The sequence below is a fragment of the Lissotriton vulgaris genome, unplaced genomic scaffold (genome assembly GCF_964263255.1).
Source record: "Lissotriton vulgaris unplaced genomic scaffold, aLisVul1.2 SCAFFOLD_220, whole genome shotgun sequence".
Lineage (NCBI taxonomy): Eukaryota > Metazoa > Chordata > Amphibia > Caudata > Salamandridae > Lissotriton > Lissotriton vulgaris.
Window position 1 is genome coordinate 884,582 of NW_028248788.1, and position 25,678 is coordinate 910,259.

At 46.6% G+C, this 25,678-nt stretch overlaps 1 protein-coding gene across 1 annotated transcript in view; it reads right to left on the bottom strand.

Moving 5' to 3' along the window:
* SDHA (succinate dehydrogenase complex flavoprotein subunit A) overlaps positions 1-25,678 on the bottom strand; it is a 201,451-nt gene that overhangs the window by 160,789 nt on the left and 14,984 nt on the right. Inside the window, exon 2 of the mRNA XM_086950178.1 lies at positions 4,909-4,995. Coding sequence (XP_086806304.1) covers positions 4,909-4,995 — 87 coding nt within the window. The remainder of the gene's footprint in view (positions 1-4,908; positions 4,996-25,678) is intronic.

Here is a 25,678-nt window from a genome sequence, read left to right on the forward strand (position 1 = left end):
CTAGCGAGCTAGATTCACGCTTTTAATTGCAGTAGGGGGACACCGAGAATAAAGTGGTTTCCGGCACCCCCTGCTACATTTTAAAATCACTCCTCCAGGCAACTTGCTACCCTACCCACACACCCGCACTTCACCATAAGGCAGTTGGATACAAAAGATCTCCGCCAAAGAGCCACTCTCCAAGGTGAGCCCGTCGGGGATTGCACCGCCTCCCCGACGAGGAGCAACGCCTATGATGAAGCATGACACCCTTTTGGGTGTGTGAGGCAAATACATCCAACACAATGGATGCCCAAAGGTGTTATATGTACACCTCCGGTCACGCCAGCCATACCTAATTCCTCTCTTTCCATAGGAACAGTTCAGCAACCCTCTTTTTGCTTTACCTGTACTTGACACGGGCACAAGCTGATACTGGACCTTCCACTCCCTCGAATGGTAAATGGTGTCCGATTGATCGATTGATCACATTCCCTCCTTCTTGACGATTACTTTAAAACTCTATCATCTGCCGAACGCGCAGGTCTTCAGAAGATTCACCTCATCGAATCCTTATATATCAAAAGAAAGATAAGCTTTTTTTATAATCTGCTGATCTCAGTCTGTCCGGATGATTTAATATTAGTGCAAGAGCGGTGGGCATCGAATCTGGGGTTAACTAACGTGCTGATTAAAGACTCCATTCTGATGGCTAATTCTATCCTTCTCACGAGTAGATCCCGAACTCAACATTACATGGCCGTTTTTGATTTATATCATATCCCAGCAAAAATCTCCAAATGGGGAGCCTTCCCAACTATAGCTTGTAAGAGATGCTTGTTGGAGGCGGCAGATGCAACACACATGTTTTTTCTTTGTCCAAAACTATCACATGTTCTCTCTGAAATACAATTTTTTTTTGTCTTTAATGTTTGGGAGATCCGTAAATTTGACTGCGGAGCTATTGCTAGGGGTATCTTCTGAAAATATATCAGATGCTGAGAAAAAGTTGACATTTATATGCATGTCTATCTATCGTGCCTACATTACTCAAGAGTGGATAAACCCAGACCCTCCATTATTTTATACCTGGAGGGCACAGCTGTTAGCTAAATACAATCTCGAACAAGCCATTTATGCTTTGAAAGGACGCAGGAAAAGACTTTTAGGGGAGAAAATCTGGGCCCCAGTGCAGAATGGATTCAGGGGGAACTAGAGGGGTAGAATGTCTGCTTTTGTTAGGCTAATGATTTATTGCCCTATAATATTGTGTATTTGTGCCATGAGCACCTCTGGAACTGTAATGTCTCTTCCTATAAATTTTGTTTCTATGGTTTCTTTTTTTGGGTTTTGTGATCCTATAAACATGTAATGAATTGACTTGCAATAAAAAACTGGAAAAAAAAAAGGATTAGACCTTTACAAAACACATTTGAAAATGCATTATTACTTCTTTTCTTTGTTAATCCTCTGCGCATGCAAAAGTGACAAACAAAGGGCTAGATCGGTCTCCACAAATTCCTTGTGAATAAGAGTGGCCATGTTCAAGATTACCAACAGCATCTACAACTCTGGAGGTTTAGAAGTTCAAAAGTGGTGCTGTGGGCTAGCCAAACCGACAATGCGGATGATAGGAGTAGACTCAGTCTCTAGATTGTGAAGTTTTGTACACAGTCCCACTAAATTCATAAGAATCAAATAACAGAATCACAAAGAGAAAGACCACAAGTCATCAACTGACTACAGCCAAAATGGTTACTGCATCTTCCTAGGGAAAAAAAGGATGCAACTCTTTCTATGGGAGCCTGGAGGAACAAATCCTGGAAACACCCTGCGATGGTGCGGATTACCATTCACCCGAGCAGCCAAAAACACCTTCCTTACATAATCAGAGAAGACGAGCTCTCAATCGGAGTACAATGGGGGACTGCTTTCTTCCAGTACGAGAGAGCTGAACCGCTTGCAACTGGAAGATGTCAGATAGTACGGATGATATCCCCTGTGGCGGTCTTACAAATAACTATAGGCTGCCTGGCTCTTAATTGCCCGCCCTTTACTATAAGATAATTGCCCGCCCTTTACTCTAAGACCAACTTCATTTAGTTAGCATTTACAGAGGTACACCATCACCTCACCCACAGCATGAAGAAAACGGGATTTAAGGCAACTTTAATTTACTACGCTAATACGGTTCAATAAACAATAAATTACCAGTAAATTAACATGTCCATCTTTAATTTAGAGTATGGGTTAATAATATTGTAATTGCCTGAGGACTAATTTGATTTAAATTAAGCCTTGCCATTAAAATAATATAACATTACAATCAGAATGAATACATTTAATAATAATAAAAATGGGCAGTGTTGGCATTACTGATAGAATTAAGTGTATAACATTTAATGTAGGATCAAGGTAAGAATTAATGTAACAGACTAACTTAATTTTAATTAAATTAATTACAGAGTTGGGATTAGTGCTAGGATTTCAATAAGGTTAATTACAGAGTTGGGATTAGTGCTAGGATTTCAATAAGGTTACCCGTTTTATTGTAATTCAATAGATACACATTGGATTGGGTTTGAGCTCATATTGATTAATTGCAATAAAAATACTTTCTTTTCTAGAATTTGGTTAGGGTTGGTGTTACAGTAAGAACTTATCAGAATAAAATAAAGATTTAATGAAATTAAATTTAGATTATTGGAAGGTGAAGTATGAAAAGTAATGCAACTGAATTAAAGTAAAAACAAAGAAGATTGACCTATTAAAAACAGAATTAAGGAAACTGTTAGCAATATGGTTAAGTTCGGCTAGGAGTAAAGGAGGGTGAAGAAAGGTGGGGAAGTAAGGGTGCTAAAAGTATAGACATAATATTGCCCACCCTACATAATATCACAAAGTGCTGCCATTTCTTTGCACTCCACTCCTGCTTCTTTCCTATAAACATGAAGAGGAATGGGGGAAAAAAAGTTAACGGGGACGATATGGGATGGGAGACTAAGTAAACTGGGAGACTAAGTAAACTGGGACACCGATAGCCGTTGCTAAAACATATGCATGATCTACTGTTAATAGTCAGTGAAAAAGAGAGGAGGGTTTAAAAATAAAAAACAGCCATATAGGCTGAAAAGGGCAGCACAAGAGAGACCCTGCAACCAAACAGAACTGTTTTGAGGTAATTTTCAAAAAAATGTATAAACTTATAAATAATTATGATATAAACGTTCTTATAAATTTAGACACCCTTTTGTTTGTCACGTTTGCATGCCCAGAGTTTTACAAAGAAAAGAAGCAATAATATATTTAATTTAAAAAAAAATGTTTTAGCTACTTTAAATGTGCTCTGGGACCCCACAAAAATGTGGACATCCTATGTTTATGACAATCAAAAAAGATCTCATGCATAGAGTACAAGATGCTGAGGCAGTGTTCTGTGCTGACAATAGCCAGTCTCCCATGTCACACACTTCCTGGAGAGAGAAAAAGGAACTTCAAGCAGGAATATCGTCAACTCTCTATGAAGATACATTCACACACAGCACCACATCCATAGTAGCTTCTTCCACTGGATCCAAACAAAACAGATCTAACAGCAGAGGAGTGAACAGAGCTCACTCTTTTAACTTTATTTGAAGCCACAATTTGTGAAAAACATGTAGTGCCCCACTTAGTGAATTCAACTCTAGAAGCAAGAACTGAAATACTTTAGTTGCATTTAACATGGAGCATGCATACTCTTCAATGAATTAACGGATCATCAGACTGTTTTTTGAAGAAAAAAGATGGTTGCTACTAGTATAGGAATCTCCCAGAAAGAATTTGTAGATCAGGAAAAGAAGGGCACTGTTTTTAACAACTTGCAAAAATGAACATAAGAAGTGAGCTGAACAGGTGGCAAACAGATGCCATGAAAGTCAATCCTGTGAATCCATTGTAGCTGCTGGGATGCAGAAGAATATGCAGCTTGTTCCAATGAACTTTGAAGATTGTGAGAGTACTGCAGGATTTATTTACAATGCTACTCTGAAAGCACACCCCGTTTTAAAGGCTGAAACCAGTTCAAAAAATTCAGGACAGTAGGGAAAATGCTCACAGAATTTTAACAAGCACTGGTATAGCCAATAGATCTCGCCTTTGGTACCTTATAAGTGATTAGCCACATAGGACATTAACAGCCAGTGTCAGTGCAAAGTGAGCTAAGGTGCACTATTACAGGCTGTTACTAGAGGTTCCAGGATAGGAACATACAGTGCTAGGTGCACTATACTGCACTACCACATGCTGTTACTAGGGGTCCCTGGAGACCCGGGCTTCTGCTCTCTGAGTTGCACTACTCCAGACTTAAGGAGAAAACAGAGCCCTGTGTGTAGACAAAAGGAAGATGTTTTAATTGGTACATCCACTAGAAGTTAAAACTTAAGTAGTCTAGAACAGCTACTTGTTTTTTTTTAGCTAAACACCCCCATTAAAAGGCGGGAGTTGGAATCTTCTTACTCCATGGTAAAGTGCCGGAAACTAATCTGTTGTCTGTCGGTAGAAGAAGTTGCCGCACTGGTAGCTAGCTGGCTGACCGCTTGTATTGAGATATGAGCGCATGGGGACATGAGACTGCAACTGCTGGCTCAAAAGTTCAATACTCATGCAAGTACTTTTTTCTTACACTGATCCAACTAGGCAGAAAGACGTCCTATCATGTTTAGAATAAAGGTGTGCACAAAACAATACTGCATCAGGTACAGCCTCAAAGTTACGGTGCTCTAAAGTTGATTACTTTATTAATATTGTCTCCTATTGGTGATTTTACCAAATCTTGACAAGACAGCAAGACTAATTATATTATTAATCTCAAAATTAATGATGCACAACTAATTAAAACATTACTAATGTGAACACAAAAAAACACTGGTGACCATTTTAATAACTTACCGAATCTGAAACTTTAGCAGAAGTGTCCCTTCCTGGAACGGTGAAATGAAAATTTCGAGTGACAACTGTGGTAGCTGCAGCCCACCACTGAAAAAGAATAGCTCATTTAAAACACTGGTAAATGTCATCATTAACAGAATCAAGCAGTTTGTTTAAATATGAATTGACACATGCAAAGACTATATTTACCTCAGCTTGAATGCCTACATTATTCACATAACTAAGGTTTGGATTAAAATAAAAAACAATTTGTAAATTGAAACTACAACAAAATGTTAAAGCTACCAGAAACACCCATCCTGAATGACGTCTTCTGCAGCGCTGTTGTACTGAGCGGTTCGAATATTTGTAAACCACAGAAAACTCTGAATACAGCTTTCCGCAGAGGGTCATGGAAGAGGGCTTGATCCAGACAAGCGCTCAGGATGGTCACAGACTTGGAAGACGATACCACTTCGATTCACTGTATGTAAAGTTATCATAATCTTGATAATTGCGAATAAAAAAATCACAATTTTATTAAAGATAAGGAGGCTAGCAAAAGCTTCCAATATTGAACTTTTAAACATCCTAATAAACTTAGAACTTTCAGTCCCACAAAAACTCCTTGTCCTCCATCTTCTTACTGTTTTGTTCGCTGCATTTGAACATGTGAATTTGTCTGTTATAGTGCAATTTAATATTAAATAGAGTGATAAGGACTATGTTGAAATAGCCCAATTTATGGGTATAAATAAATGTTTAGTTTTGATTAGGATGTTACGTATATTATGATATTAACATATTTCTTAGCAATCTAAATTATAATATTACATCAACCTATAACAGACATAAATTCACATAGTATACTCAGCTGCTCAGAAGCTGCAAACAACAGAGGAAGAAGATGGAGGACATGGGAATTAAAAGTTCTAAGTTTATTGGGATGTTTTCAAAGATCTAAACTACTGGAACCTTTTGTAGTGAATCATTTTAAAAGATAAAGATAGCCTCCTGTCTTGAAAAAAAAAATATGCCTAAGCAGATTTCTACTTGTGTCTTTAAGATCACAGTATTTGTCAACAACAAATGTAAACCTCAATGAAGTCAAGTCAAGTCATAGAATTTGTATAGCGCACTACATACCCAGAGGGTTTCAAGGCGCTGAGGAAGGGGAGGACGATTATTTGTCAAATATCCACGTTTTAAGCTGCTTTCTGAACGCTAGGTGATTCTGGGTGAGGCGAAGGTAAGCGGGGAGTGAGTTCCATGTTTTGGCAGCCAGGTATGAAAAGGATCTGCCTCCCATGGTGGTCTTGTTGATGCGAGGTACAGTGGCGAGGGCTTGGCTGGAAGAGCGAAGTTGGCGGGGGGGGGGGGTGTAGAAGGACAGTCGAGAGTTGAGGCAATCTGGTCCGATGTCGTAGAGTGATTTGTGTGCGTGGGTAAGCAGTCGGAAAGTGATCCTCTTATTGACGGGTAGCCAGTGGAGGTCTTTAAGGTGACCAGAGATGTGTTCGTTGCGTGGGATGTCTAATATGAGCCTGGCTGAGGAGTTTTGGATTCGTTGTAGTTTTTTCTGGAGTTTAGCGGTGGTACCTGCGTAGAGGGTGTTTCCGTAGTCCAGTCGGCTCGTGACTAGAGCGTGGGTGACTGTTTTCCTTGTTTCGGAGGGGATCCAGCGAAATGTTTTTCTGAGCATGCGAAGAATGTTAAAGCAGGAAGAGGATACGGCGCTGACTTGTCTGTTCATTGAGAGTGAAGAGTCCAGGATGACGCCAAGGTTCCGTGCGTGGTCTGTCGGGATGGGTGCTTTTCCGAGGGCTTCCGGCCACCAGGAGTCGTCCCATGCAGAGGGGGATGTACCTAGGATGAGGACTTCTGTTTTGTCTGAGTTCAGTTTCAGACGGCTTTGTTTCATCCATTCGGCGACTTCTTTCATTCCTTCGTGTAGGTTAGTTTTGGCGGTGCTGGGGTCCTTGGTGAGAGAAAGGATCAGTTGAGTGTCATCCGCGTAAGAGATGATGTTGAGATTGTGTTGGCGGGCGATGGCCGCGAGGGGGCTCATGTATACGTTGAAGAGGGTGGGACTGAGTGAGGATCCTTGAGGTACGCCGCAGATGATTTCAGAGGCCTCGGACTTGAATGGTGGGAGGCGGACTCTCTGGGTTCTTCCGGTGAGGAACGAGGTGATCCATTCCAGTGCTTTTCCTTGGATTCCGATGTTTTTGAGGCGTTGTAAAAGGGTGCTGTGGCAGACTGTGTCGAAGGCTGCAGAGAGGTCGAGGAGGATGAGGGCGACTGTGTCTCCCTTGTCCAGTAGAGTTCGAATGTCGTCTGTTGCTGCGATGAGGGCGGTCTCAGTGCTGTGTTTGGCTCGGAAGCCAGATTGTGAGGGGTCGAGTGATTTGTTGGCTTCGAGGAAGGCGGCGAGCTGGTTGTTGACGGCTTTTTCGATGACTTTGGCCGGGAATGGGAGAAGCGAGATGGGGCGGTAGTTTTTGAGTTCGGTGGGGTCCGCTGTTGGTTTTTTCAGAAGGGCGGTGAGTTCAGCGTGTTTCCAGTCTTCTGGGAAGGTAGCGGAGTTGAGGGAGCAGTTGATGACGTCTCGGAGGTGCGGAGCGATGACGGAGTCTGCTTTGTTGAAGATGTGGTGAGGGCATGGGTCTGTGGGGGATCCAGAGTGGATGGAATTCATCAGGCGGATGGTGTCCTCAATGGAGATTGGGTTCCAGGCGTTAAGGGTGTTTACGGGGGGAAGATGGTCAGCAGATGGTAGGGTGGGTTGGCTTCCGGGTTGGTTGTCAAAGCTGTTGTGGATGTCAGCAATCTTGTTGTGGAAAAAAAGAGGCTAGGGAGTCGCAGAGGGTTTGAGTGGGGGTGATGTCGTTGGAGTTGGCCGAGGGGTTGGAAAATTCCTTGACGATGTTGAAAAGTTCCTTGCTGTTGTGGGCGTTGTCGTCAAGTCGATCCTTGAATGCTGTTTTCTTGGCTTTTCGGATCAGTTGGTGGTGAGTACGGGTGGCGCTTTTGAAGGCGTCCTTGTTGCTGGTGGATGGGTCTTTTTTCCAGGCCTTTTCAAGGGAGCGGCACAGTTTCTTGGACTTTTTGAGATCATCGTTGAACCATGAGGCCTTCTTGTTGCCAAGTTTGTGTTGACGTTTTTTCAGTGGTGCTAAGGTGTCGGCGGTGTTGGATAGCCAAAGGGTGAGGTTGGAGGCGGCTTCGTTGGCGTTAGAAGAGAGGACTGGGGAGGATCGAAGGAGCGATGTGGAGATCTGATCCGTGGTGATTTTGTTCCAGTTTCTTTGTAGAGTTGGTTGGAGGTGGATGATGGGTTTCGGCTTGTTGTAGGTGAAGTGAACGCAGCTGTGGTCAGTCCAGAGGAGATCCGTAGTGTGGCTGAAGGAGACATGGTTGCTGGAGGTGAAGATGGGGTCGAGTGTGTGACCTGCGATGTGGGTGGGGGAAGTGACCAGTTGTTTAAGTCCGAGGTTGGCGAGGTTGTCTAAGAGGGTGGCGGTGTTGTGGTCGTTGATCTTTTCAAGGTGGAAGTTGAGGTCTCCCAGAAGGATGTAGTCTTTGGAGGGGAGCGCGTGTGGGGTGATGAAGTCCGTGATGTCTTCACTGAATTTTGCGCGGGGTCCTGGTGGTCTGTAGAGGAGGGTGCCTCTGAGGGTTGTCTTGGGGTCGATGTGGATCTGGAAGTGAAGGTGTTCGGAGTTAGCGAGGTTGGCGTCGGAGCTGGTTGAGATGCGGATTGATTTCTTGTGGACGATAGCGATTCCTCCTCCAGTATGGTCGGTGCGGTCCTTGCGTGTGATCTTATAGTCATCAGGGAGAGCGATGGCGATGTCAGGGGCGGAGGAAGCGCGTTCATCCATGTTTCTGTTAGGAAGGCGACGTCAGGAGAGATGGTGTCTAGAAGGTTCCAAAGGTCAATGGCGTGCCTGTGGACCGAGCGGGTGTTGAGAAGGATGCATTGTAGGTGGTTGGGCTCGGGAATCTGTGGTGTGGTCGTAGCGGAGATGTTGTCGGTGCCGCTAAATTTGCAGGAGAAGCAGGAGAACGGTCCATGGGTGCGTCCAGGGGCGGCTAGGACGCAGTTGGGGGCGCGACCAGGGTTAAGGGCTAGGAGGGAGGTGGCATCGTAGGTAATGCGAGGGGCAGGGGCTCTGGCGCTGGGCGCGGTCCAGGCGCGGACGGGCGTAGACGGGCTTACCTTTGGCGCACCTTCGGCGCGGGTTGGGCGCGGACGCTGCGCGTGAACGCTGCGCGCGGGAACTCCTGTCATATATGGAAAGTGGAGGGGGAGGGGCGAGGGCGTCTCAGCTGGGAGGCGGGTCGGGCACACGAGGAGGATGATAAACAAACAAAATGGAGGCGGGGGGAGGAGCAGGTCGGAGCGCTCTAGGCAAATGCGCATACAAAGTTAAAATCAGCCAAATTGAGTCACTATAGCGCTAATAAGGCAAAGCGCTACACGAGGCACACAGCAGGTGAAAGCAATTCAAGAATCACAGAGATATTAGCAGAGCAGCGCTACGATACCAGCTTGAGGTCAGGGGCACAGGGAGCGACCACTCTATCCGTGAGGAGGAGCGAGAACAATCCTGGTCTTTCAGCTTTTTCCTATGACATATCACGTCTCCAGCTCGCTCCTCAATGGAATATCACCCTATGAAGGTCTCTTATCACCAGATGCGTATTTCTATGTCAGATACATGACACACTCCACTCTCTCTGCTTCTATCTAATCAATCCCAGGTACAGGCCTTATGGCAACTGTAGAATGCTGGCCAGAGGTAAAACTTTCTCCAAAGAAACTCAGTACCACGTGAAGATTAACTTCCTTAATAGCCGAACAGACCCACAATGAATGAAGTATCTGGTAAATCCAGCAATCCGCAGGCCACTGATGTAACCCCAGGATTCCAGGACCCACATAAGTTCCAAAAGTAAACAGCGCCAGGATTTATATTGTATCTCATTATACACTCCACTGTATTAATATACTACGTGGCATACTAAATACAATTGGAGCGCTTTCATCAATATTATTCTCCGTCCTATTCGAATGCATACATTCTTAACGCAAATACCGCGCATTCGACATATTGCATACTCTTACAAAATGGCCGACATCTAAAACCACTCCTGCGGTGCTTTTCCGCTTTTCGTTTCTAACTACACAGGTGTCTGAATTTAGTCGATCTCTGTATATAAACGGGCATCATTAAGCTGTCCGGTTTGCACCTTCTCCAAGACACAAGCTGAGACTATTGTTTTTTTAAAAAAAAAATGTATTAGTAACTTAAAGAAAATGGTGATCAGCACAAGCAGAGAATACAGTAATCACATTAGTACCGTAGGAAAACACAGAGCATACAGAACATGTTCAATATTGGAATATTCATAGCCGTACATTACAAATTCAGTTCACAATGTAGACAGCTCGTCAATGGGTGTGATTTGGGGGGGGCTCACATATGTTACCTCTATAGTCATTCCAGTTGCACCACACCGCTACCCATTTCCGGGGGCACCCCCATGCCACGTACACCATCTTCTCCTGGAGCATGCACCAGTCCATATCAGTCTTCCAGGAACTGAGTTTCGGAGGCGTTCCCGCCCCCCACAGCCTAGCAATGTTCCACTTCGCGATTGCCAATCCTAGCGTCACCCAAAGTTTCCCCCAGATGGCAAGTCTGTGGGCTCCCAGATGTTCAAAAGGCATCTCTTCGCCTCCAGTCGCAGCTCCACTCCCCAAACTTCCTGTATACAGCGGAGTACCTGTTTCCAATAAATCTGCATCACCAGGCACTCCCACAGTATGTGGAAGAAGGTTCCTACCTCCCCACACCCCCTCCTACAGAGTCCATCCTCACTGCAGCCCATCAGTCTAGTGCCAGAAACGTAAACCCGGTGGAGAATTTGTCAATAGGTGCGATTTGGGGGGGGGGCTCACATATGTTACCTCTATAGTCATTCCAGTTGCACCACACCGCTACCTATTTTCGGGGGCACCCCTGTGCCACATACAATGTCTTCTCCTGGAGCATGCACCAGTCCATATCAGTCTTCCAGGAACTGAGTTTCGGAGGTGTTACACCCCCCCCCCCAGCTTAGCAATGCTCCACTTCGCGATTGCCAATCCTAGCGTCGCCCAAAGTTTCCCCCTAGATGGCAAGTCTGTGGGCTCCCAGATGTTCAAAAGGCCTCTCTTCGCCTCCAGTCGCAGCTCCACTCCTCAAACTTCCTGTACACCGCGGAGTACCTGTTTCCAATAAATCTGCAGCACTGGGCACTCCCACAGTATGTGGAAGAAGGTTCCTACCTCCCCACACCCCCTCCTACAGAGTCCATCCTCACTGCAGCCCATCAGTCTAGTGCCAGAAACGTAAACCCGGTGGAGAATTTTCAGCTGGATCAATCCAAGTCTGGCTGATATAGCTACTTCCTAAGGGGGAGCAAGCGCACCTCTCCATCCTCGTCATCTATTTCTAGGCCATCCGCCTCCCATTTTCTTTTGAGAGTTAGTAATGTGTCTGGAGAGTTTGTTAATAAGTTTTTTGTATGCGAGGGAAATGGCGTGTTCTGGGAGGTGGCCATCTAGCAACCTATCCTCCAAGGGGGAGGATTCTGGGGGCTGGGTCCCTGAGGGGATATTAGTCTGAAGGGAGTGCCTGACCTGCAGGTACAGGAAATATTCTGTCTGTGCGATATCGTAAGTGCGTCGGAGCGAGGCGAATGGCACAACTCCGTCTGGACCCCATAGGTCTTTAATGTGGGATATTCAATTAGGTCCCAATTGCGGAACCCTTTGGTGCGACCTAGAGTGCCCAACCTGTCTGAGACCCATAGCGGGGTAGCCATTGTAAGAGTGTTGGCCCACCCCAGTTTAAGCTGGACAATATGCCATAGTTGGACATAGTGCTTTGTGGGCCCAGTGAGTGAGTACCCGCCAGGCCTAGAGTAAAGCGCAGCCTCAATGTTCCCGCCCGGAAGGAGCCACCTGTCCATTCCGTATCCCGGGTCATTCCCGTCGCAGTAGGTGCCCTGGTTAATGGCCGAGAGATGTACCGCTCAATAATATTTACGGATGTCCGGGAGCGCTATGCCCCCCATCAAACCATCCCAGTGTCAGTTTCTGCAAGGATATGCGGGGCAAAGGAGGACTGAGGGACCAAGTACGGATAGTTTTGTAGGGCGTATAGGAAAGTAAGGTAAAGGAGGATGTTGTCTGTGTTAAGCGAAATCTTGTCCTCCCATCCATCAGCCCATCAGATCCCCTTCAGAGATAGATCCTGTCCGATCCAGGCAGCGAGTTGTTCCAGAGAAACGGCAAAAAGCAAAGGTGAGAGGGACACCCCTGTCGCGTCCCCCTCCCTAGGGCAAAAACCTTAGAGGTTTTATTATTTACTGTGACCTGGGCCAGAGGCTCGGAATAAAGGAGACGCACCCATCCGATAAAGCTAGGGCCAAAGCCCAATTTCTGAAGGACTGCCATCATGAAGGGCCACTCCAGCGTGTGGAATGCCATCATGGCGTCCAGAGACACCACAACTGCATCTTCCTGGATAGTGTGACAGCGTCCCAGCACTCCATGAAGACGGCGGAGGATGAGCACCGTGTTGCGGTGGGGCATAAAGCCCGATTGGTCCGGGTGGACCAGTGTGGATAAAACTGGCTTAAGCCTATTTGCGAGGACCTTGGTTAGGATTTTGGGCTCTGCGTTCAGCAAAGATATGGGCCTATAGGAGGTGCATAAGTCTCGCAGATTTCAGGCACCATCTTAAGGGAGGAACAGGTTAGCGATCTAGTAGTGCTGCGGCCGATTTGGGCCCAGGCACTATAGAATGAACGTCATTTCCCGCCCACACAGCGGGCGGGCGCACCGAAGGCGCGCCACAGGCAAGCCCGTCTGGGCCGGTCTGGTCCTAGGGCCAGAGACCTTGGTCTTTTCCTCTAAACACTGCATTACCTTTTCACGTGTAAGGCTTCTTCAGCTGAGACCTAAGAAAAAACCCCGTTGCCACCTGTCGTTCAGGCCAGATGAGCCACAGTCGAAATGTAACCATTGTCCTTATTCGATAGCGAAGAAAAAATCTGCTGCACACTCCTCGATTCACCTCAGTATGGCTCTATTAAATTGTAGGTCTTTACCGAAACATTCACTGGAAATTAACCTACTGATCCAGGACGCTAAACTAGACATACTGTTTAGTAACAGAGACATGGCTGTCTCCGAATTCAGAGTCAGACATTGTTAGTGTGCTCCCTCAGGGTTTTCTCTTTCAGGGTCAACACAGGTCTCACGGGAAGGGTGGTGGACTAGCCATAGTGTACAGAGACAAGTTTGTTTGCAGGATATCAGAGGGTGGCATCTCTGATTGTGAAAGCGTACATTTTAGCATACAAATCACCCCGAACAAATCTGTCTCAGGCCTTCTGGTTTATCGCCCTCCGGGTAGCTCAGGCCAATTTGTAGGGTCCCTATTAGAGACCACCATTGTTCTTGCTGCCACAGCTTCCAATTTCATCTTATTAGGGGACTTAAACTTTATTTTTAATGACCCAGGTGATAAGATGGCAATGGGTCTCAAGCTTGATTTACAATCTCTTGAGCTGAATCTTAAAAACAAAGATGCCACACACACACCAAAGGGCATCTTCTAGATCCTATATTCACAAACATTGTACACTTAGAATCTAGTTCCCCCCCTGCCTTTACCCTGGTCCGACCATTTTTTGGTCCCGTTTGCTTGGCAAACCAGTATGGAGTCTCCATGCGTTCTGGTATCTCGTACACTAGAGAGAGAATGGTCCAAGCTCTCAACAGAGATGGACCCTCAGTCTGGAGCAGACAGTTCCCCTCTCTGACCCAGACCCTTTGGAGGCGGACAAAAACTTTTCCAATTGGCTGAACAGCTCCCTTGACGCTGTCCTACCTAGGAAAAGAATTGGAAAGAAGAGCAGTGTATTCAAATCACCATGGTATACACCAGAACTTAGAAATCTAAGGAAAATCTGCAAAAAACTGGAACGCACGTGGAGGAAAGACTGGTCCTCCCATGCCAAAGCGGACTATCGAGCAGCGATAAGGACTTATAAATTAACCCTGAAAAAGGCCCAGGCCTATTTCTTTGAGGAGAAAATTAGAACTTCTTCCAACTCATCCAGAGAAGCTTTCCGGATAGTAAAATATCTCCTTACCTAATCCTCCGACTGCGCAGGACGCGTCGGGAGTTAGATGTAACCAATTAGCGGGCTTTTTTTAAAGTAAAATTCAATATATATTAAATACCTTACCGCAAAGCGATTCGGCATCTGATCCTGTGCGATCAAATACTCTTATACCCGCCCCCCTCCTGGATGCCTTTGTCCCAGTATCTAGGGAGGAATTCCAAAAAGCTCTGACCTCCATGAAAAGTGGCTCCCCTTGTGACCCTGCGCGCCTATGTATATCTTGAAACGAGTCTCCGCCATTATTTCCCCCTTGGATACAGACCTACTTAATGCCTCTTTCACCCAGGGAATTGTGCCTCCCAGTTGGACGCAGGCTACGGTAAAAGCTCTTTTAAAAAAACCAGAGTTGGACCCGTCTGAGCTGGCCAATTTTCGACCAATTTCATTGCTACCAGGTCTCAGCAAAATTGCTAATTAGCAGCTCATCCTTTTTGGAAACTAACAGACTACTATGCAACTCCCAGACTGGATTTCGTCCGGGCCAGGGCACGGAGTCTGCCCTGATAGCTGTGGTTGAGGAGGCAAGGTGTATCTTAGATGCAGGAGGATCAGCTGTGGAGATCCTCCTGGATCTAAGTGCAGCCTTTGACACGGTGGACCACAGGATCTTAATCCAGCGCCTGACCAACCTGGGAGTGTCGGGCACAGCGCTGTTATGGCTCACATCTTTGAGTGACCGAACCTTTCAGGTCTGGGAAGGCAATGTACACTCTAAACCTACCCCCCTTCATTGTGGGGTCCCTCAGGGCTCTTCATTGAGCCCTACTCTGTTCAATGTGTATATGGCCCCACTGGAGGAAGTGGTTACTTCGTTTGGGATCAGAATAGTAACCTATGCAGACGACACTCAATTAGTAGTCTCACTATCCCAAGAGAAGCATTGTAATGAAAATCTTTATTCGTGCCTTTCTGAAATACATTCATGGATGAGTAGATCGCGACTCAAACTGAATGGAGCTAAAACAGAGCTCATGCTCCTAGGTCATCAATTAACATCTCTACCTAGTGCCATTTGGCCCTCTTGCTTGGGAGTCCCTCCCACCCCAAAGAACGAATTAAAAAGTCTGGGGGTCTGGCTCGAGCAAGACCTGTCATTTAGGACTCATGCGAAAAAAAACAGCTGGTGTGCGCTTCGGCCTACTCCGATCTGCCCGTAAGATTCTTCCTCTATTACCAGCTCACTCAAGAAAGCTGCTTACTCAAGGGCTAATCTTGTCAAGATTAGATTATAGCAATGCTCTTTTCCTAGCTGCCCCAGAAACCACCATTAATACTCTCCAACGTGTCCAGAATTCGGCGGCTAGGCTGCCTACTGGCACCTCCTCTAGATCCTCAGCCAAACCTGCCCGTAGAGCCCTTCATTGGCTGCCAATACGGGAGAGGATCAAATTAAAGTCCTCTTGCCTTGTTCATAAGTCCTTACAAGGGAAGGGGCACCCTATCTTAGGGAGTCTTATCTATCCTTATAAGGCCACTAGAACTCTTCGCTCCGATCATGGTAATCTAGCCAAAGTCCAGAGAGTTAAGAATGCCCTAACAGGGGGACTCCGATTCTCAGTTAATGCAGCCACTCTGTGGAATGCTCTTCCTGTCCGGCTTCGAACTGAACCTAGCCATTCTAGATTTCGAAAGCTTCTCAAGACTTTCCTGTTTCCCCAGGACCCCTAATTAGCGGTGCTCTCCTCAGTTGTTCCCTGTTCTATAGCGCTGGGACGCTCCCGGGCAGCCATGCGCTTTATAAGTTCATTTTCATTTCTCGGTTTCCCTTCTTTTGGGTTGGCCACGATTGTGGCTATACGTTGGTCTCGTGGTAGAACACCCCTCTCCCTACTCTCGTCAAACATACGTTTGAGGTATAGGCCAAGTCCATCCGGTTTGAGCTTGTACAGCTCGATCGGAAGACCATTGGGCCCAAGGGCTTACCCCGGTAGAAGATCCCTAATAGCCCAACCCAGCTCCTCGACTGAGTGGCATCTCCAAAACGCCCCGTTCGGCCTCAGAGAGAGTAGGTAGCCGAATGTCAGTTAGTAAGGCAATGGAGTCCTCTCCAGCCGATCAGACATCCTAGTGTAAACCTTTTTGAAGTGCCGCGCAAACTTCATGACTATCTCACAGGGTTCCGTGATAACGGCTCCCGGTTCAGCTTTAAGCTCAGCGACCACTCTCTGTGCCTGCTGTTTTTGTCTAGCCAGGCTATGAGCTTGCCCGCCTTGTCTCCTTGGTCATGTAGTCTCTGCCCCCCCCCCCCCCCCCCGTCTCTCGCTAGAGTCTTAGCGGCGTCAGTGGCCAAGGCCTTGTATTCCGCCGCTTTCAGTTGCATCTGGTGTATAGTCCCTGGGTCGCCATTCGTCTGCACTGCATTTTCCAGCACAAGAAGTTCTCTCTCCATGTTTATCATTTGTGCCTCCCGCTCCTTACGACGGCCGGCGATCGCAGAAAGGGCCTCCCCCCTGAGCACGGTCTTGAAGGCCTCCCACAATACTACTGATGATTCTACAGTGCCTTTGTTACTCTCAAAGTATTGGTAAATTGAAAGTTAGTGTCTTCCTCGTCTCTTCGCTACGAAGATACCAGGCGTAAATTGGCGCAATACACCTCTCCCGCTGATATCCAATTGTGAGGTGGGCCCACAGCGGGGAGAGGTCCGCCCCAAACACACAACAGTTGTATATCCAAGAATACACTCCTTTAGAATCTATTCACATTCATGACAGATTATATCCCGCCCTTAGCTCTACCAAGTAGCGACCCCACAAGTGGAACCAGCACATTTCTTAGTTCGGTAAGGTAGTGTTGTGGTAAATATTTGATTTACCGTCTTAATTTCTATGCAGGTAAGTACTTAATCAATAATAACTCAATCGGAAAGAAAGAGACAGAGTCCGTGGTGTTAGAGTTCTTAGGGGTTTTATTCCTTAAAAAGGAATGGTACCAGACCGGATATCGTATTCCTGCCACCACAGGGGTGCAGGAAGGGATAGAGCCATATTTTATTGACAATACATAGCTTATATACTTAAATCATATTATAGAAACCAATACAGTAGGCGTAACAGCTGAGAGAGACAAGATAAGACACACACGTGGTAGTGATACGTAATTAGAAGGCGTGAACTAGGCGTGAACATAGAGGTGTGTGCTAGAAACGTCACATGTAAGTGTCATAAGTGGGTGGCAACAAAAGCAGAATCTTGCAATGTCAGCAGAAATCTGAGGCCTGGATGCGCGCGCAGCGACATGACGTGTGCATGACGTATGACTGGAGGGTGCAGGGGACTTGACATTTACACCAGCGGAAAGAGACAGAGTCTGGCATGTCAGATCAACTTGTACCACTATCATATCTGATATCTGATGTTTAGGAACCATATTATCTGGACGGAAAAGGTCTCTGGGGCAGAAGCTATTCTATACTGACTGTGAGTGCGTGTATAAGCGTCTAAGTGTCTGCATGAGTACCCGCCAGGCCTAGAGTAAAGCGCAGCCTCAATGTTCCCGCCCGGAAGGAGCCACCTGTCCATTCCGTATCCCGGGTCATTCCCGTCGCAGTAGGTGCCCTGGTTAATGGCCGAGAGATGTACCGCTCAATAATATTTACGGATGTCCGGGAGCGCTATGCCCCCCATCAAACCATCCCAGTGTCAGTTTCTGCAAGGATATGCGGGGCAAAGGAGGACTGAGGGACCAAGTACGGATAGTTTTGTAGGGCGTATAGGAAAGTAAGGTAAAGGAGGATGTTGTCTGTGTTAAGCGAAATCTTGTCCTCCCATCCATCAGCCCATCAGATCCCCTTCAGAGATAGATCCTGTCCGATCCAGGCAGCGAGTTGTTCCAGAGAAACGGCAAAAAGCAAAGGTGAGAGGGACACCCCTGTCGCGTCCCCCTCCCTAGGGCAAAAACCTTAGAGGTTTTATTATTTACTGTGACCTGGGCCAGAGGCTCGGAATAAAGGAGACGCACCCATCCGATAAAGCTAGGGCCAAAGCCCAATTTCTGAAGGACTGCCATCATGAAGGGCCACTCCAGCGTGTGGAATGCCATCATGGCGTCCAGAGACACCACAACTGCATCTTCCTGGATAGTGTGACAGCGTCCCAGCACTCCATGAAGACGGCGGAGGATGAGCACCGTGTTGCGGTGGGGCATAAAGCCCGATTGGTCCGGGTGGACCAGTGTGGATAAAACTGGCTTAAGCCTATTTGCGAGGACCTTGGTTAGGATTTTGGGCTCTGCGTTCAGCAAAGATATGGGCCTATAGGAGGTGCATAAGTCTCGCAGATTTCAGGCACCATCTTAAGGGAGGAACAGGTTAGCGATCTAGTAGTGCTGCGGCCGATTTGGGCCCAGGCACTATAGAATGAACGTCATTTCCCGCCCACACAGCGGGCGGGCGCACCGAAGGCGCGCCACAGGCAAGCCCGTCTGGGCCGGTCTGGTCCTAGGGCCAGAGACCTTGGTCTTTTCCTCTAAACACTGCATTACCTTTTCACGTGTAAGGCTTCTTCAGCTGAGACCTAAGAAAAAACCCCGTTGCCACCTGTCGTTCAGGCCAGATGAGCCACAGTCGAAATGTAACCATTGTCCTTATTCGATAGCGAAGAAAAAATCTGCTGCACACTCCTCGATTCACCTCAGTATGGCTCTATTAAATTGTAGGTCTTTACCGAAACATTCACTGGAAATTAACCTACTGATCCAGGACGCTAAACTAGACATACTGTTTAGTAACAGAGACATGGCTGTCTCCGAATTCAGAGTCAGACATTGTTAGTGTGCTCCCTCAGGGTTTTCTCTTTCAGGGTCAACACAGGTCTCACGGGAAGGGTGGTGGACTAGCCATAGTGTACAGAGACAAGTTTGTTTGCAGGATATCAGAGGGTGGCATCTCTGATTGTGAAAGCGTACATTTTAGCATACAAATCACCCCGAACAAATCTGTCTCAGGCCTTCTGGTTTATCGCCCTCCGGGTAGCTCAGGCCAATTTGTAGGGTCCCTATTAGAGACCACCATTGTTCTTGCTGCCACAGCTTCCAATTTCATCTTATTAGGGGACTTAAACTTTATTTTTAATGACCCAGGTGATAAGATGGCAATGGGTCTCAAGCTTGATTTACAATCTCTTGAGCTGAATCTTAAAAACAAAGATGCCACACACACACCAAAGGGCATCTTCTAGATCCTATATTCACAAACATTGTACACTTAGAATCTAGTTCCCCCCCTGCCTTTACCCTGGTCCGACCATTTTTTGGTCCCGTTTGCTTGGCAAACCAGTATGGAGTCTCCATGCGTTCTGGTATCTCGTACACTAGAGAGAGAATGGTCCAAGCTCTCAACAGAGATGGACCCTCAGTCTGGAGCAGACAGTTCCCCTCTCTGACCCAGACCCTTTGGAGGCGGACAAAAACTTTTCCAATTGGCTGAACAGCTCCCTTGACGCTGTCCTACCTAGGAAAAGAATTGGAAAGAAGAGCAGTGTATTCAAATCACCATGGTATACACCAGAACTTAGAAATCTAAGGAAAATCTGCAAAAAACTGGAACGCACGTGGAGGAAAGACTGGTCCTCCCATGCCAAAGCGGACTATCGAGCAGCGATAAGGACTTATAAATTAACCCTGAAAAAGGCCCAGGCCTATTTCTTTGAGGAGAAAATTAGAACTTCTTCCAACTCATCCAGAGAAGCTTTCCGGATAGTAAAATATCTCCTTACCTAATCCTCCGACTGCGCAGGACGCGTCGGGAGTTAGATGTAACCAATTAGCGGGCTTTTTTTAAAGTAAAATTCAATATATATTAAATACCTTACCGCAAAGCGATTCGGCATCTGATCCTGTGCGATCAAATACTCTTATACCCGCCCCCCTCCTGGATGCCTTTGTCCCAGTATCTAGGGAGGAATTCCAAAAAGCTCTGACCTCCATGAAAAGTGGCTCCCCTTGTGACCCTGCGCGCCTATGTATATCTTGAAACGAGTCTCCGCCATTATTTCCCCCTTGGATACAGACCTACTTAATGCCTCTTTCACCCAGGGAATTGTGCCTCCCAGTTGGACGCAGGCTACGGTAAAAGCTCTTTTAAAAAAACCAGAGTTGGACCCGTCTGAGCTGGCCAATTTTCGACCAATTTCATTGCTACCAGGTCTCAGCAAAATTGCTAATTAGCAGCTCATCCTTTTTGGAAACTAACAGACTACTATGCAACTCCCAGACTGGATTTCGTCCGGGCCAGGGCACGGAGTCTGCCCTGATAGCTGTGGTTGAGGAGGCAAGGTGTATCTTAGATGCAGGAGGATCAGCTGTGGAGATCCTCCTGGATCTAAGTGCAGCCTTTGACACGGTGGACCACAGGATCTTAATCCAGCGCCTGACCAACCTGGGAGTGTCGGGCACAGCGCTGTTATGGCTCACATCTTTGAGTGACCGAACCTTTCAGGTCTGGGAAGGCAATGTACACTCTAAACCTACCCCCCTTCATTGTGGGGTCCCTCAGGGCTCTTCATTGAGCCCTACTCTGTTCAATGTGTATATGGCCCCACTGGAGGAAGTGGTTACTTCGTTTGGGATCAGAATAGTAACCTATGCAGACGACACTCAATTAGTAGTCTCACTATCCCAAGAGAAGCATTGTAATGAAAATCTTTATTCGTGCCTTTCTGAAATACATTCATGGATGAGTAGATCGCGACTCAAACTGAATGGAGCTAAAACAGAGCTCATGCTCCTAGGTCATCAATTAACATCTCTACCTAGTGCCATTTGGCCCTCTTGCTTGGGAGTCCCTCCCACCCCAAAGAACGAATTAAAAAGTCTGGGGGTCTGGCTCGAGCAAGACCTGTCATTTAGGACTCATGCGAAAAAAAACAGCTGGTGTGCGCTTCGGCCTACTCCGATCTGCCCGTAAGATTCTTCCTCTATTACCAGCTCACTCAAGAAAGCTGCTTACTCAAGGGCTAATCTTGTCAAGATTAGATTATAGCAATGCTCTTTTCCTAGCTGCCCCAGAAACCACCATTAATACTCTCCAACGTGTCCAGAATTCGGCGGCTAGGCTGCCTACTGGCACCTCCTCTAGATCCTCAGCCAAACCTGCCCGTAGAGCCCTTCATTGGCTGCCAATACGGGAGAGGATCAAATTAAAGTCCTCTTGCCTTGTTCATAAGTCCTTACAAGGGAAGGGGCACCCTATCTTAGGGAGTCTTATCTATCCTTATAAGGCCACTAGAACTCTTCGCTCCGATCATGGTAATCTAGCCAAAGTCCAGAGAGTTAAGAATGCCCTAACAGGGGGACTCCGATTCTCAGTTAATGCAGCCACTCTGTGGAATGCTCTTCCTGTCCGGCTTCGAACTGAACCTAGCCATTCTAGATTTCGAAAGCTTCTCAAGACTTTCCTGTTTCCCCAGGACCCCTAATTAGCGGTGCTCTCCTCAGTTGTTCCCTGTTCTATAGCGCTGGGACGCTCCCGGGCAGCCATGCGCTTTATAAGTTCATTTTCATTTCTCGGTTTCCCTTCTTTTGGGTTGGCCACGATTGTGGCTATACGTTGGTCTCGTGGTAGAACACCCCTCTCCCTACTCTCGTCAAACATACGTTTGAGGTATAGGCCAAGTCCATCCGGTTTGAGCTTGTACAGCTCGATCGGAAGACCATTGGGCCCAAGGGCTTACCCCGGTAGAAGATCCCTAATAGCCCAACCCAGCTCCTCGACTGAGTGGCATCTCCAAAACGCCCCGTTCGGCCTCAGAGAGAGTAGGTAGCCGAATGTCAGTTAGTAAGGCAATGGAGTCCTCTCCAGCCGATCAGACATCCTAGTGTAAACCTTTTTGAAGTGCCGCGCAAACTTCATGACTATCTCACAGGGTTCCGTGATAACGGCTCCCGGTTCAGCTTTAAGCTCAGCGACCACTCTCTGTGCCTGCTGTTTTTGTCTAGCCAGGCTATGAGCTTGCCCGCCTTGTCTCCTTGGTCATATAGTCTCTGCCCCCCCCCCCCCCCCCGTCTCTCGCTAGAGTCTTAGCGGCGTCAGTGGCCAAGGCCTTGTATTCCGCCGCTTTCAGTTGCATCTGGTGTATAGTCCCTGGGTCGCCATTCGTCTGCACTGCATTTTCCAGCACAAGAAGTTCTCTCTCCATGTTTATCATTTGTGCCTCCCGCTCCTTACGACGGCCGGCGATCGCAGAAAGGGCCTCCCCCCTGAGCACGGTCTTGAAGGCCTCCCACAATACTACTGATGATTCTACAGTGCCTTTGTTACTCTCAAAGTATTGGTAAATTGAAAGTTAGTGTCTTCCTCGTCTCTTCGCTACGAAGATACCAGGCGTAAATTGGCGCAATACACCTCTCCCGCTGATATCCAATTGTGAGGTGGGCCCACAGCGGGGAGAGGTCCGCCCCAAACACACAACAGTTGTATATCCAAGAATACACTCCTTTAGAATCTATTCACATTCATGACAGATTATATCCCGCCCTTAGCTCTACCAAGTAGCGACCCCACAAGTGGAACCAGCACATTTCTTAGTTCGGTAAGGTAGTGTTGTGGTAAATATTTGATTTACCGTCTTAATTTCTATGCAGGTAAGTACTTAATCAATAATAACTCAATCGGAAAGAAAGAGACAGAGTCCGTGGTGTTAGAGTTCTTAGGGGTTTTATTCCTTAAAAAGGAATGGTACCAGACCGGATATCGTATTCCTGCCACCACAGGGGTGCAGGAAGGGATAGAGCCATATTTTATTGACAATACATAGCTTATATACTTAAATCATATTATAGAAACCAATACAGTAGGCGTAACAGCTGAGAGAGACAAGATAAGACACACACGTGGTAGTGATACGTAATTAGAAGGCGTGAACTAGGCGTGAACATAGAGGTGTGTGCTAGAAACGTCACATGTAAGTGTCATAAGTGGGTGGCAACAAAAGCAGAATCTTGCAATGTCAGCAGAAATCTGAGGCCTGGATGCGCGCGCAGCGACATGACGTGTGCATGACGTATGACTGGAGGGTGCAGGGGACTTGACATTTACACCAGCGGAAAGAGACAGAGTCTGGCATGTCAGATCAACTTGTACCACTATCATATCTGATATCTGATGTTTAGGAACCATATTATCTGGACGGAAAAGGTCTCTGGGGCAGAAGCTATTCTATACTGACTGTGAGTGCGTGTATAAGCGTCTAAGTGTCTGCATGAGATGCGAGGGGGGCATGGGCCTTCCATGGTAACAGAGGCTATGAATTACTTGCACGGAGACAGTGAGGCCGGGCCCTTTGCTCTGCAGCTGGGGGAATGTTTACTTAAACTAGTAGGCAGGAATGCATTTTCGAGGAGCGGAACAGATAATGCGAAGGTTGAATACAGTCTTGGCAGGCAGCAGGCTGTGCTAAGCGCTGAGGGCCGCGCAGGGAGTAAGGCAGAGGTCACGGGTACAGAGGCAGCCCAGGCTGAGGCGTTCAGAGTCAAAAGACAGAAAAAGGCTTGATGGCAGAATTCGGGGCCTGCTTCGCCAGAGCTGAAAAACGTGAATAGTATACCATAAAAAGACGTTGGCATAGCATACTTAGGAACTGAATATTCAACCCGTTCATGGCGGATCTGAAAGAGGACATGTTAACGTTGGACGCAATGTATTTGCGTCTTTATAGCTGGCACAGGAGGGAAGTTACATGCACTTTAAACTCGTACATGGAGACGGTGGGGTACACGTTAGGGAACATTTCTTGACCATAAAATTTATATTTCCTCATTCCCTTCTTGTTCCCTACGGACCCTTCATGATATATCGATCCTCATGAATCGATCAGTCTGTTCTTGTAGCATCATTTGCTCTTCTTTCTTCTTTTTGCGTTTTGAGTGAAAACTGGAATGTGCAATGCACGATGTGGCGCACAGTCCACAAATCGCTGGCCCACATTGTAGGCACAGGCAGCAACTGAATACTATGACAAGGGCAACGCCTAGGAAGGATAGGATCTTCCATCCCCAAGCAGTCAATGTTGTCCAGAACCAACCGGACCAAGTCCAGGTGCCTGGATTCTGATGTATCAAACTTGCAATTTTATGAAGACGTGTAATAGCTTGGTATACCGTTGGCGCGTTTTCTGGAATGAAAACACAGCAACTTGACCCGATGACCTTACAAGCTCCGCCTCTGTCTGCCAAGATGACGTCAATAACGAGACGGTTTTGAAGAACAACAACCCGCATGGCGGACTGCTCCTCTGTTAAATTGCCTAGAGCGGAGGCAGTTTCATTCACTACTGCCTCGAGTGTTCTAGTTAATCTTCGTATTAGTTTACTGTTTTGGACGGGGCCTGTGAAGAAAAAGAATCCTTTATTGAAATCTGTGTATTGCTCCCATGCCGTTTCAGTATAGTCGACAATCGGGAGATCTCTTCTGAGTCTACTCTTTACTAGATTTGTATTTCTGTGATAATCAGGAGGGGCTAGGAAAACAGGTGGCAGAAGGAAGGCAATATAACAGGTACCATCCCAATCTGGAGGTAAGCGTATGTATGCGGTATGGCCACAAACAAAATAGGAATGACGAGTAGCTCTAAAGGAAGACTTGCCATGATCTCTGAATTAGACCACGGTAGTACATTTACTATGACCTAAGTGTACTGAACCCTTCTTTCTGACACATAAGTCACCTGTAACTGGTAATACTGACATAGCAGGGAGAACTGGTGCAGTTTCGGATTCAACAGTAAGAATCATGAGGTTAATTGTATAATTACCTAATCCATATACTTCATTTTCTAGATCAGTTCCTGTCCTAATGGGAAGTCCCTTCTTGTCAGGGTAGCAGACGTTGAGCAGAACTAGGTTCAGGTTTCCCCAAATCCAATTCCCCTCGAAAACAGCAATATCAGAATCTAAAGAATTAATTAATCTAAACCATGCACCACAGGAGCCATTGTGAGTGAACGGGTACGGGAAGAGAGGCAGAACTCCCTTATATTTCTGATAGGGAGGGAGTCGGCCACATATCCAACAGTTTGTAGCATTGTTAGTCTGATGGGAGTGATGTAACATACTAATGAATGTGTTGTTGCGCAGCGCAAGCCTGTAGGATAGTTCATGAGGCGGTAATTCGCTAAAAGAGTGTTCGGTAGTTACATTGTAAGCAGATTGTTCACGCTTGAAGATAGGGTAATATATTGGCAATAGTATACTAGCAACAATAATCAAAAGACTTAGAAAAAACATAATCAATAATGTCACTATACAGTGACTGCGGAGTGATTTACAGTATGTACGTTTCTTGAGTTGTCTCTCTTTCTCGATCTAGGGGATACATGTCAGAAACTTTTTACCCGATTCACCTAGGGGAGGACTTAAACAATTAAACTGTCTGACTTGCTAGATCGAAGTTTTGTTCGATACTCCTCTTGGGGAGTTTTCTCTCGCTTGGAAACTTTACAGTCACTAGATTCGAGGCAGTCCTTTGAGGGGGTGGACGAGTCAGTTTCTGGCAGCAGTTCGTTGCATTTTTTAATATGACTCGTGTGGATCCACCCCTTTCGGCCTT